The 12,160-nt window shown below is 37.8% G+C and overlaps 1 protein-coding gene across 2 annotated transcripts in view; it reads left to right on the top strand.

The window, feature by feature from the left end:
- SATB2 (SATB homeobox 2) overlaps positions 1 to 12,160 on the top strand; it is a 206,940-nt gene that overhangs the window by 19,928 nt on the left and 174,852 nt on the right. For both annotated transcript variants that reach the window (XM_055123353.1, XM_004601255.2), the window contains one exon: positions 11,804 to 11,980. In XM_055123353.1, the coding sequence (XP_054979328.1) occupies positions 11,804 to 11,980 (177 nt within the window). The remainder of the gene's footprint in view (positions 1 to 11,803; positions 11,981 to 12,160) is intronic.

Raw genomic sequence — 12,160 nt, 5'->3', positions numbered from 1 at the left:
CTATTGAAGATTGATGTATAGCTTGAAATGGAGTTTGAGGGAGACAGTTCTTTTTAACCTAGGAAAGCTTTTGAGATGGAGCTCTTTTTTCCCTTGATAGGACTCAGTGAAATCGTCTTTCTTACAGCCAACCACTTATATGTATAATAAACACAGCCTTGCTCTTTGAAAACATATCTGTATTTCCATTCTATGCCTGTTAGTAAAATAAAGACATGAATTTATATGCAAGGAAGCTTTCAGAGTATCCTTTATCTCCCTCTCTCTGGGCAGTGAAGATGTAAAGGTAAAATAGAACTCTTCCTGACTGGCAAAGCCTCGTAGGCCATGCTAGAGTTCAGCCACAAACCTAAGCTTATATCTTTAAATGAATCAGAAAAGGAACCCCTTTCTCCTTTAATGTGGAATTTGAAAACGTGTATTTGACTTGTCATTCTGTTATTTTGTGTTGCATTTGTGAGACTAGCACTGTTGTGAAAATGTGGTCCTTTGGGTGAAGGGTATAAACTACACATCTATGCTTCATTTTGTGCCTCAGATAAGATTTTAGAGTTAAGTAATTTATGAGTCCAGAGAATTCTACCCCAAATTTGAAATGATATAGTACTCTCACAGGGAGTTTTTAACTTTTAAGAAAGTAGAAAGTTAATTTTTTTTAAATTAAGAATTTATCATTTTTTTTCCTTAGACACAAACATTTTATGTTCAGTACAGTGAAAATAATAAAAAGTGGAGTGCGATTCCTCCTTTGATGGGGTAATATTTTAAGGATGAAATTAAGATGATTTCAATGGGGTATATTTGCAACAACTTAAATAGTTTTCTGAAGTTTTTATATACTAAATTTGATATTTTCCTTTAGACAATGTATAAGATACAAAGGTTATATTAGAATCCTATGGTAAAAGTAATAATATACTAGCTTAGTCTGTTCTATATTTCTTATTTAAGTAATTGCTGCAAATTACACAGGTGCGTATATACTTAAAATATTTTGTCTGGGACGTGATCCATCAATTGGGAACCTAGTTTCCAAAGTCTTTGTGCTGGGTTTTATTAACCTCATCTCAGTCACAATAATAATATCCTATGTACTACAGTCTAGTGCTCTGTGTCCCCTCAGGGAACCACAGAATACACACTATGATTCTGAATTCCTCGCTCTCTTTCTCCTCCTCTCCTTTTCCTTTTTTTCCCCCCATTATTTCTCCTGTTAAGGATTTGGTATTACATCCTGGTGGAGACATTAGATGGGGTCAAGAAAGATAGTGACTTTTATTGGTTGGAAAAGGATGATGATGGGCGCCTGTCTGGATAAGCATAGGTCTGTGAAATCTGCGTTCATACACAGTGATGATTTCTGCACATCTATTTTGTATCCGTACATGTTTTGCTGTTTGAACTGTAAACGTAGACAGTAGGATTTCCTTTTGTACCGAAGAAAGTCTTTTATTTCACTATAAAAACTTTACCTTTTCAGGTTTTTATTTGATAAAAATCTCTCCACTCTAGTATGATTTCCTTTGGGGCTTTGCACCAGTGTTTGATCTCAATTTTTAATAATTTTGGTGAGTTAAACTCCCCAAAGAAAACATGCTTGTGCTATGAAATATTCCCACTAGAAATCTAGGTAGTCTTGTCTTATTGAGAGTCGAGTGGTTGATTCCTTTATTAATTCCTTGCCAGAGAACCTCAGGACAGTTAACCTTTCCTTAATACTACACTGGAGAAATCAATCAAGGTTTTCTAAAAATTTGATTGTTAAATTAGCTAAAATAACACATATAATATGAAACCTGTGATAAGGCAAATGTTAGCATAAAGGCATTTTTACTGACTCCCCTTTTGATTCTGAGTTGCAAATGGCTTTTCCAAAGAGGCTAATAAGAATGAGAAGAGAGGCAATTACATCTCCACTTAAAAATGATTAAAATATTTTTTCTCTCAAAAACTTCCAGAATAAATTTTACTTAATAGAAGAGAGATTTCAAAAGGCTCCACTATTAATGATTTATGGTATAGATCATTTTAACATGCAATGGAGTCTCAAGACATTATTATATTATTTCTGTCTTTAGTTGTGCACAAGTCTTACTCCTGGCTCTGCTCATGAACCACTCATGGAGGTGGTGTTGGGGGAAAGTGGGAGGCACCATGTGTGGTGCTGGACATGGAATCCAGGTCAACGGTGTATAAGGCAAATGCCTTACAGGTTGTACTTTCCCCCAGTATATTACTTCGGAAACTTAAGGATTTAGTTTTGAATTAAGGGCTACTTAAATAATATATCAAATGCGCAGATTCTTCTGAGATATCTTAATTTGCTTCATATATTTTTATTTTGAAATTTTTGGATTTCATCACTGAACATTTTGTCCTGGGGCTGATATGAAATTTACAAAAGGTGTTCTATCCATCATTCCATCATAGGATGGCTGCGGAGTCCCCCAGGCTCTAGCATGTGGGTATGGCACAGCTAACCAATTGAGTCACATACCAAAGGACTCAGTGCCTTTACAGTAATAAACAGTTTTTGGTAACGTTGTTGTGGAGTGCAATGCAACAGAGCCAGTGATATGGATCCATTCAGAAGCGTGAAAGGAAAAAGCCAGAACTGACATTTGCTGCTTATGGTGGTTATTAATATCTAACTGGAATTAAGATTTGTTTAAATTGGATGAACATTTATTTTGGATTTTGTCTAGGTGAGGCTTTGTCGAGAGGAGAGTGGATGGGAGCAGGGTGAGTTGAGTGAAGAAGACCTCTCTAAGTCCCGCTCCTGTTGACGTAGGAAAAGGCTGACCTCTCATTTACTCAAATTGTACATTCCTGACATCAGGCAATTTCTTTTCATGGGTCAGAATCACTGTGGCTGAGCTTGCAGGTCAGACTTTGTTTAAATGAGAAGTCATATTATATGTCCTGTCTGTGCCTATGAAATACTGGTTTTACAATAGTCTTCAATCCATTCAGTCCTGCCACATATTTTGGTAACAGAAGAGTACCATATTTCACTGCATAACATCACAGATTTTATGCCAATTTTTTTTTTTTTTGCAAAAATTGGAGTGTGCCCATTATGTGTTGCTTTAAGAAACTGTGCCGGTATTACTTGGGGGAAAAAAGACACCAAAATAAACAACAAAAAATCAGGGTGAAATGATTTTGCAGTAGCAAAGGTTAAGTGTGAAATATGGGTATTGAATAACCTGAAGTTTATTTTTCAACCTTCAGGTCTAACATCAGGTTGAATTGCATTCTCCTTATTAATTGGGGACAAGACCAATCAGAGCTTTGGATAAAGAGAACCAACCTTCCTTCCCTAACACTTTAAACCCGATTTAAAAAGTGAAAGGGTCAGAATTTACTCCTCCCTCCTCACCTCAGCGTAGTTCATTCATTTCTCCCAAACTTAATATCTGTTTCAGGGGCTGCAAAGTAGTGCCTTGTTAGTATTCAGAATAAAGTATATATCACTGTCATCCCGTTGTTTGTTGATTTACTTGAGCGGGCACCTGTAACATCTCTATTCCTCCCAGCCCTGAGATTTTAGCAGCCTCTCCTTACTCATTTTTCCCAATGATTGGAGGCTCTTTCAGGGTCAGGGGAATGAGATCTATCATTACTGTTTTTGGTATATCGAATACATCATGGGTAGCTTGCCAGTCTCTGCCCATGCAGGCGGGATACTCTCGGTAGCTTGCAGGACTCTCTGAGAGGTATGTATGTGTGTGTATGTATATATATACATACACATATATATGTATATACTCTCTGTGATTTGTTGCCTAATGTCTGAACTCCATCAAATATGGTGTGGTAATTATGGAAGTGTCTTATAATGTGTCTGGTAAGTGGCCTGGAGCATGGCGGCAGTTGCGTAGTGAAGGTTGGCTGCCGGGGCAGGGTCCCTTGGTGGTTCTCACCTGCCCAAAGTATAGATATTATGTATTTCTTTCTCTAACCCTAGCACATGGGATCTTTATTATTAAAATTTTAGTTGGAAGTCTGATCGTGAGTTACCAAGAACTGGAGGAATCTGAAATGGAATTCCTGCATTGTTTCTGTTTGCTCTTAGATTTAAAATCAAGTAAATTTTGTTTTCCTCGTAATTGTAGGAACTGACTGTGATACTTCATTGTTGATGAGCCAAAATGTGACTGCCATACCTCTTGCTTCTGCTTCAGTAAGAGTTAAAAAACAAAACCAATGACAAAAATGAATTGATCCTTCTGAAAATTTAATAAGCAAAGAAGAGGAAGGAACTTGGGAAAGCGGAACAGCTTAGGGGAACCTAAAAGATCTCTGATGGAGCATTCCTAGAGCCCAGTGATTTTGCTCTCCCTTCTTTTTCAAGGTTAGGGAGGTAAAGGATGGGATTGTACTTTTCTTTATTGCTCTATCTGAAATTCTTTCCCATTAAAAGTTAACATGGGATACCATATATTTCTTTTACAATGAAACTGTAAGATTAAAGAGACTTCTTAGGGCCTAGAGTGATAGCACGCGGGTAGGGCGTTTGCCTTGCACGCGGCCGACCCGGGTTCGAATCCCAGCATCCCATATGGTCCCCTGAGCACGGCCAGGAGTAATTCCTGAGTGTAGAGCCAGGAGTAACCCCCGTGCATCGCCAGCCGGGTGTGACCCAAAAAAGCAATAAATAAATAAATAAATAAAGAGACTTCTTAGCAGTTCAAACAGCAAACTGCAAAGTGTATCATCTTTTTATCTATTAATCTTTGGAATTTTCCAGCTTAGCCTCAGGGAAGTGGGAGGCTGGAGTAGAAGGATGGAATGTGTGTAGCCTTTGGCTAGGTAGCTCTAGAGGTCAGATGCCCAGGAGAAGACAGCAACAGGGGCAGGAAAGAGGACAGTGGGAGAGACACACTTAATCCATTTGAAAATTTTGCTTTCTTGCCTAGGACCTCAGATGAGGTGGGATACCCTCTTCTTCCTTTGCAATTTTTGGTACTCAGACTTGCTTTTATTGCTTTAGGGTGGGAGGAGGGTTTAGAGGTAATATTGGCAAGTTACTGCCTCAGGGTGTGTATGTGTGAATGCCATTGAGAGGGAAAAAACAAGAGGCTGGGAGAGAGACACACAGGGAGAATGTGAGCTTATCTAGTAAGTAAATGGTGTTTTGTTTTTGTAGTAAATTTGCAGTAAAAGAGAGGTGCCACCCCTAATTCCTCTAGGCCCTTTGGAAATCTCCATAGTATTCTCTCAGTATATGGTAGAATTTGTTTCAGTTTCTGTGGAGTTTTGATTTACTGATTATGGTGGTGACTGAATGTGGTACTTTACCCCAGGTTCAGTTTCAGAGGAGGAGCTGTTATGAGAGGCTCTGCCCCAGAGCCTTCATAATCTTCAATTAGCCCTGAGACCTTCTCAGGTGATGGGGCCAGATATACTGCCTGCTTCAATGAAGGAAGTGGGCCTGTTGGGGCTGCTTTTCTTCTGGAAACAGAGGTCTTAGTCTTTTGAAAGAAGGCAGGGTAAAATCTGACCAGACATTGCAGACCGACTCCTGTCATTCATATACAGTAATGAGGGTAAACTGAGGAGGAGACAGAGGCTCTGCAGAAGAGGCTGAAGCCCTCGCCCACCCTTGTTTGAGCCTGTCTTCATCAGTGACGGAGGGGAAGGAAGTGTTTGGATCCCCTGTGCCTGGTGAAGTGCCTGGTACAGAGTAGGTAGCCTTTTGGGAAGTGAATTAACTCATGATCAATGCTGGTCAGCCCTTGCGCATAGCAAGAATCCTTTGCTCAAAGGCCTTACCTCTCTATTTCTGTGTGGATTTTGTGGATTTTGGAGCATAGTTTTTAATTCCAAGGAAATCAGCGTACTGACAAGCTCTGCTCTTGCCTCACTGCCTCACAGTTTCTTTGGGCATATTGCCTATTTTTCTGTTGTTTCGGCTTTCCATTTATGGCATGAGATTAAGGGCAAATGTAGGGAGCAGATAAAGGGTCAGTGGACTATCTGGGGAGCTAGGAAGCACTGTCCAAATGAGATTGATTTTGTGTTTTAGATCTGGATTCCACTGCCCCGTGATCATCTTTTATCTCCCATTGGTGAGGCTACCTGTTCAGTGCTTCAAAGGATACTTGGTTCTTAGGTTCCTTCTATGCCAGTGTGGTGGCATTTCCTGAACATAGAAACTGTTTCTCTCATTGATGGAAAAGGAAAAAAATAAACTACCCTTTCCCTTAATACTAATATATATATATATATATATGTATATATATATATATATTTTGGGTGGGGGGACACACCTGATTGAGTTTAGGATTTATTCTTGGCTCTGTGCTCAGGGGTCATTCCTGGTGGTGCTTGGGGGAACATACTGAGGTCAGCTATATACAAGACATGAGCCTTAACCCTTGTACAATCTTTCTAGCTCAGCCTTTCCTTTGTTATAGCAGCTGGATAACTATGGGTCTAAATAAAACAGCCTACAATTTGCTTGATATTGCAGAGAAGATATCCCTTTGGATTTTAGAGCTTAACCGAGAGCCCATCTCTCCTCTAGTCTCAAGATCTGTAACATAGAGAAAAGATAACTGAGGGGCATCCAAGACATGCTCAAGATAATCACACAATTGTGCTAGTTATCTAGTGTGTGATGAATTTATCCTGAGTGAATAAACCATTGTAGAGGGTAGTGTTTGGCAGATTGCTTACAGCTGTGCTGTCCCATAGATATACAGTATAAGTAACTTGTGCAGTTTTAAACTTTTGAGTGCATCACTCAGTGTATGCAATGTTGAAGGCTGGGTTTCGAGCCTCAATATTATGTGGTCCCCCGGGTACCTCTAGAGCAACCGTAAGCACTGAACCAGGAGTACTCCCTGAACACTGCAGTGTGGCTCAAAAAACAAAAACTAAAAACTGAATACTTTTTTTTTAGTAGCTTTTTACAAAAGGAAAAAATACCTCACTTTTCAAAATATTATTTCTAAATAAATTACTCATTGTTTACATTTCAGTTTCTTACTTGTTATTAATCAGTTGTGTATTTTACACTTTCAAGATATCTCAGTTCAGGATAATCACATTTTAGATGCTTAGTCACTTTATGTGGCTAGCAACCACAATATTAAACAGGCAGTTTCAGAGTATGGAATATGGTGCTTTTGATACTTTAACCCTTCGCTATGATGCACATTGAACACTTTAAAACTTTATTATTTGCATCTTGTATAACTAAGCCATTCATGATTATTAGCATCATTTTCCTTCAAAGAAATTTTTTTCAGTATTGATAATATTGGTCTGTTTTCCTTTATATATACACAATAATATTAATACTGATCCTGATAAAAGAAAACTAGGTATCATTGACAACTATGTCATACAATTAAAATGTATTATGTAGTATAATCTTTACAGCAACACTGTGTGCAGATATTATTTGCATTTTAGCTAGAAGGAATTTAAGCACAGAGAAGTCAAATAAATCACCCATGTCACTCCCACAGGTGAGTAGTGACAGAAACAGCATTTTACCCACGAACTGTCTGCCTCTGGACTGGCACCACCATATCTCTACATCTTCCCCTGACTCCCTCTCTGGTTTGCAAGCTATGGTTGTGATAAGCAGGTTAACTCTATAATTAGCCACACTTCCTCAGAAATAGTGTTATAATGAAAATGACTCTTTGAGCATCAGAACTAATGACAGTTGGGAAATTGCATTTTTCTAGCAGAGTTCCTTACTTATTTTGTCTCCATGACAAGGTGACAATGGAACTCACCATTTACCCCAATTACCAGAACAACTCTTAATTTTTAGCAAATGGGTGTGGCTTTGTGCTTGTCCTCCAGATTAAGCTGCCTGCTTACCTCCCACAATTGTAAAAGGCTTAGTGAAGCTTATAATCAAAAGGTTCAAAGTTCTCTACGTGGTCATCTGGAAATGGGTTTGTGCTACAATAAAAGAAAAATAGTGTCTTAAGCTGAGGTTAAAACAAGTGGCTTCTTTTTCCTTTTTGGTCATTGCTAAAGTTTGCTGTAAATCCATTTTACTTTTACATAGTTACTTTATTAAAAGAACTTTAAAATTTTTCCATTTTTAATTTAGTTTTTTGTAGTGCTTTCCAAACATTCACTCAATATTTCCATATTTTGCCTCACTATTTTTCTCTGTGTCTGTATTTTGCTTGGGGAGATATAGGACCCATTGGATAAATTATTGTATGTGTATGTGCGTACGCACGCAAGCATGTTTGTGTGTGTGTGTGTGTGTGTGTGTGTGTGTGTGTACATGTGAATGCATTGCTTTTTTACTCTCTTGTTCTTTCATAGATAACTTCTCTCCTTCTAATAAATGGCAGTGATTGGGAGTGTGGAGTGATAGTACAGTGGGTAGGGAGTTCTGCTGGCATGAAGCGGACCTAGTTCAACCCCAGCATCTCATATGCTTCCCGAACTTGCCAGGAATGATTCCTGAGTGCAGAGCCAGGAATAATCCCTGAGCATCTCTGGGTGTAGCCCCAAAATGAAAAAAGGGGAGGGGGTGGGTGGTGCTAGGGATGACTTCCAGCTCAGTACTTGGGGTGCATTGCTGGTGGTGCTTAGAACCATGTGGGGATCAAATCTAGCATGCAATGCATGTTTATGCTCCAGCCCCTTGAGCTCTCTCCCTAGGAAGGAGTTTGATTTTGTATGTTTTAAAACTTTAAAAATCTGTATCTATTATCTTTTCCCTAGCACTTAACCACAATTATGCTTTTTTTGCTGTAGTTTCTTTTGCCGTTTTATTAGTAAGTGCATGTATTTTTCCCTATTTTTCTTTTCTTGTATAAAACATGTATTTCATTGTAGAATTTTCTTAATTGTCTTTAGCTTGAGAAAATTCTAATAAAAAGTTAGATTTTTTTCTAGGCATTAAGTGAAACCTGTTTATTATACTATTGTATAATAAATAGGTATTATATAGGTATTATATAATAACTGTATATTGATACCCATGTATATGGATACACAGATATTTTTATATAGGTGTGCTTCAGAACAAATCCTATTAGCATATATTTTGGGTTATCATGATTTTATTTTATAAATGACCTCAAAGACTCAAAGATTTTAAAGTAGATTATTTCTGTGGGAGCTAGGTTCTTGCTTTTAGACTACAAAGAGTTTATAGCTATCATATCAAATAACTGCTTTTTTCAATCACAGAACAGAATGTTTATGAAATATTTCTGTAATTTGTAAGTAGAATACTTTTGAAAGTATAAGTTCAACATGGTATGAAACTACATGCTTTAATGTTTTAATTCATATCTAACTCACTGAGTTGTTCATTTAAACAAAATTAATAAGATCTTCTGGTTTTTCAGTTGACTATAGACTTAAGAACAATTTATGAGTAATAAGTAATGGATACATGACAGCTTTGAAGTAACTGGAATCATTTAAAGGTCTTATCTATGACTCTCAGATGTGTGACACTCATATGTTGACATTAGGAACTGCATATGGATTTTCAGCATTCAAACTTATGTACACACAGGTATTAGTGGTGAAGTAGCTTATGGCACCACTGACTACATGATTCTATGTGTGCTATACTTAAATCATTAAAAATAGAAAGCAACCTGCTTCCTTGGACAAAGATTATATACCAGTATGTAAGAGCTAAAAGGTCTAAATAGGGGCTGTTCTCTTCCTGTAAGGACTCTCATGACAGGTCCTATAAAATGCCATTATGCTTGCTTAGGAAGATTTTACACCACCTTCAACTGCACTGAGTGCAGGAGCTAAATCAGATTTAGTCTCATTGTATCCCTGAAGCTCTGACACACAGTAGGTGTTCAGGAAATAAAATTTGAATGAATAAATGACTACAGAGATTTTTGGAAGACATCTGATTTTTATTGTTCATTACATATTTGGAAATAATAAACATTTTCTAGGCTAATATTGGTCACAATAAAAAGTTGCCATGTGGCTAGAGTAAGTTTCTTTATCTAAAAGACTATTTAGGGGCTGAAGCAATAGCACAGTGGGTAGGGTATTTACCTTGTACGCAGCCAACCCAGGTTCGATTCCCAGCATCCCATATTGTCTCCACCACCAGGGATAATTCCTGAGTGCAGAGCCAGGAGTAACCTCTGTGCATCGCTAGGTGTGACCGAAAAAGAAAAAGAAGTCTCTACTTTATCCTTATTTAATATTTTTCATAAATCTATACCATGAGTGATGTATTTAGTATTGACAATAATAATGCTTTGTTGTCCCTAAGTGTGAATATTGAGTCAATAGGTGTTCTGGGTATATGCTATGTATGACTTGTTAGATTGTTGTGTAGGCTTAATAATAATTACCATGATCTTTAATGATAACAATTCTTAATGAGTGTTATTATTGTTAATAATGATTATATTTAATAATTACACCCAATACTTATTATCTTTAATAATAATAATTAGCACATGGGAACTAGTTGCACCATTGTATTATCTTTAGAACAAAAATCTAAAATCTATGACACGGTAGTTTGCAGTGTCTGCTCCCACCCTCTGCTTCTCAGAGCCGAATGAATAGGTAGGCTTCTGGGGTCCAGGCAACCGGGGCTTCTATTTTTATTTTTATTTTTTTCAACCGGGGCTTCTAGAAGAGCCTCATTCTGTGTGACAGGTAGTCCTTCCTTCTATCATTTTTATAAGGAGATATTATTTTTATTGTTAGGTACCTTCACAATGACCAGCTAAGCCTCCTCCTCCTCTTCTCTCAGCCTGCCTGCTCATTCTTTAGAACTTTTGATTTTTTTTGTGCAAAGACAAGACTCAGACCAGAACATAACACACTAATTTGTGTGAATTTCGTAGGGTGGAGTTCATGTTTATTACTTGTATGTATGTTGGTAAAACTTTGATCTGTGCCTTGGCTATGTTTAGATTTGAATGCCTGTATGACTTTTTTTTTGAAAAATAAAAAACAGTCTATAAAAAATCTTTGGCAAATTAAACATTTTTTTAGCTTTTCACACTTTGATACAAAGTAGAGAAATATTTCAGTGACAACAGATTTCCACAGATTTTCAACTAGACTAATTTGCTTTATTCTTTAGAGTAGTTTGCTTTTCTCTGAAACACAAGAAAAATATTCCTTTCCAGTGATAATTGGTGTTAATGTTTAAAATAATGATTTTTTTAAAGGACAAAGTTTTGTATTGTTTAATTTTTGTAAGCTTAGTTTTAGTTAAGACTTTCATGCACAATATATTTTTAGGTTAGTTGATGAACTATTTACTAAGATTTTAAAAATTCTTGTTGTCTCTCTTGTACAATATATTCATGTTGTAACTTTGACCATAAAATCAAATATGCCTCCACTTGATGTATCTTACAACCAAAAACTTTTAAAATATATTTTCAGACAGAAGCAGATCCAGTTTGCCTGCACTATGGCTGATCTGATACAGGGTAGGACAGAATATTATTGATAGGGTAGGAAGAGGTGGAGAATTGGTTTAAAGGGCTACATTGACCCTCTCTGTTGGGCTGACTATGAATAGGGCTCCTCTGATTGGTGTCCTCTACTTTTTAAACTGGACTCTGAGGGCTTCTGCCAGTTCTCTGGGCTACTCTGCTGCAGTCTGATAATAATGGAGGAGGGGAGAAAACCCCCACAGCTTTCCCATTAGGCCAGATAGTCATAAGGCTTGTTTAATCTCAAACCACTGTCCATCACAGATGAGTGGTTTTTATAACTGTCTTTTCCCTTTTCATTGTGGTGACGGAGATGAGATTTGCTTTGTAATGTTTGTGTTTTGCTTTGAATTTTGTCCCTCCAGGTTTGATGATTCCTGTCTTCTGTGTGGTGGAGCAGTTGGATGGCTCTCTTGAATATGACAACAGAGAAGAACATGCTGAGTTTGTCCTGGTTCGAAAAGACGTGCTTTTTAGCCAGCTGGTGGAGACCGCGCTGCTGGCCCTGGGCTACTCCCACAGCTCTGCGGCTCAGGCCCAAGGTAGTAATATGCATCTCCCCTACCCTCCCTTGCCCCTCCTGTGCCTTGGTTTGTTGAGGAAGTTGTTCCTGGAAATCATTCTCCAAACAAGGGCTGGAGGAGAATGGCCGGTGGAGTATCTTTCCCCAAAAGCTAGCTGCAGTTTATTGCAGAGGCTTTTTTCCTGGTTGCTTTGGAATC

The sequence above is a fragment of the Sorex araneus genome, chromosome X, assembly GCF_027595985.1.
Source record: "Sorex araneus isolate mSorAra2 chromosome X, mSorAra2.pri, whole genome shotgun sequence".
NCBI lineage: Eukaryota > Metazoa > Chordata > Mammalia > Eulipotyphla > Soricidae > Sorex > Sorex araneus.
This window is presented reverse-complemented; position numbering and strand designations above follow the sequence as displayed.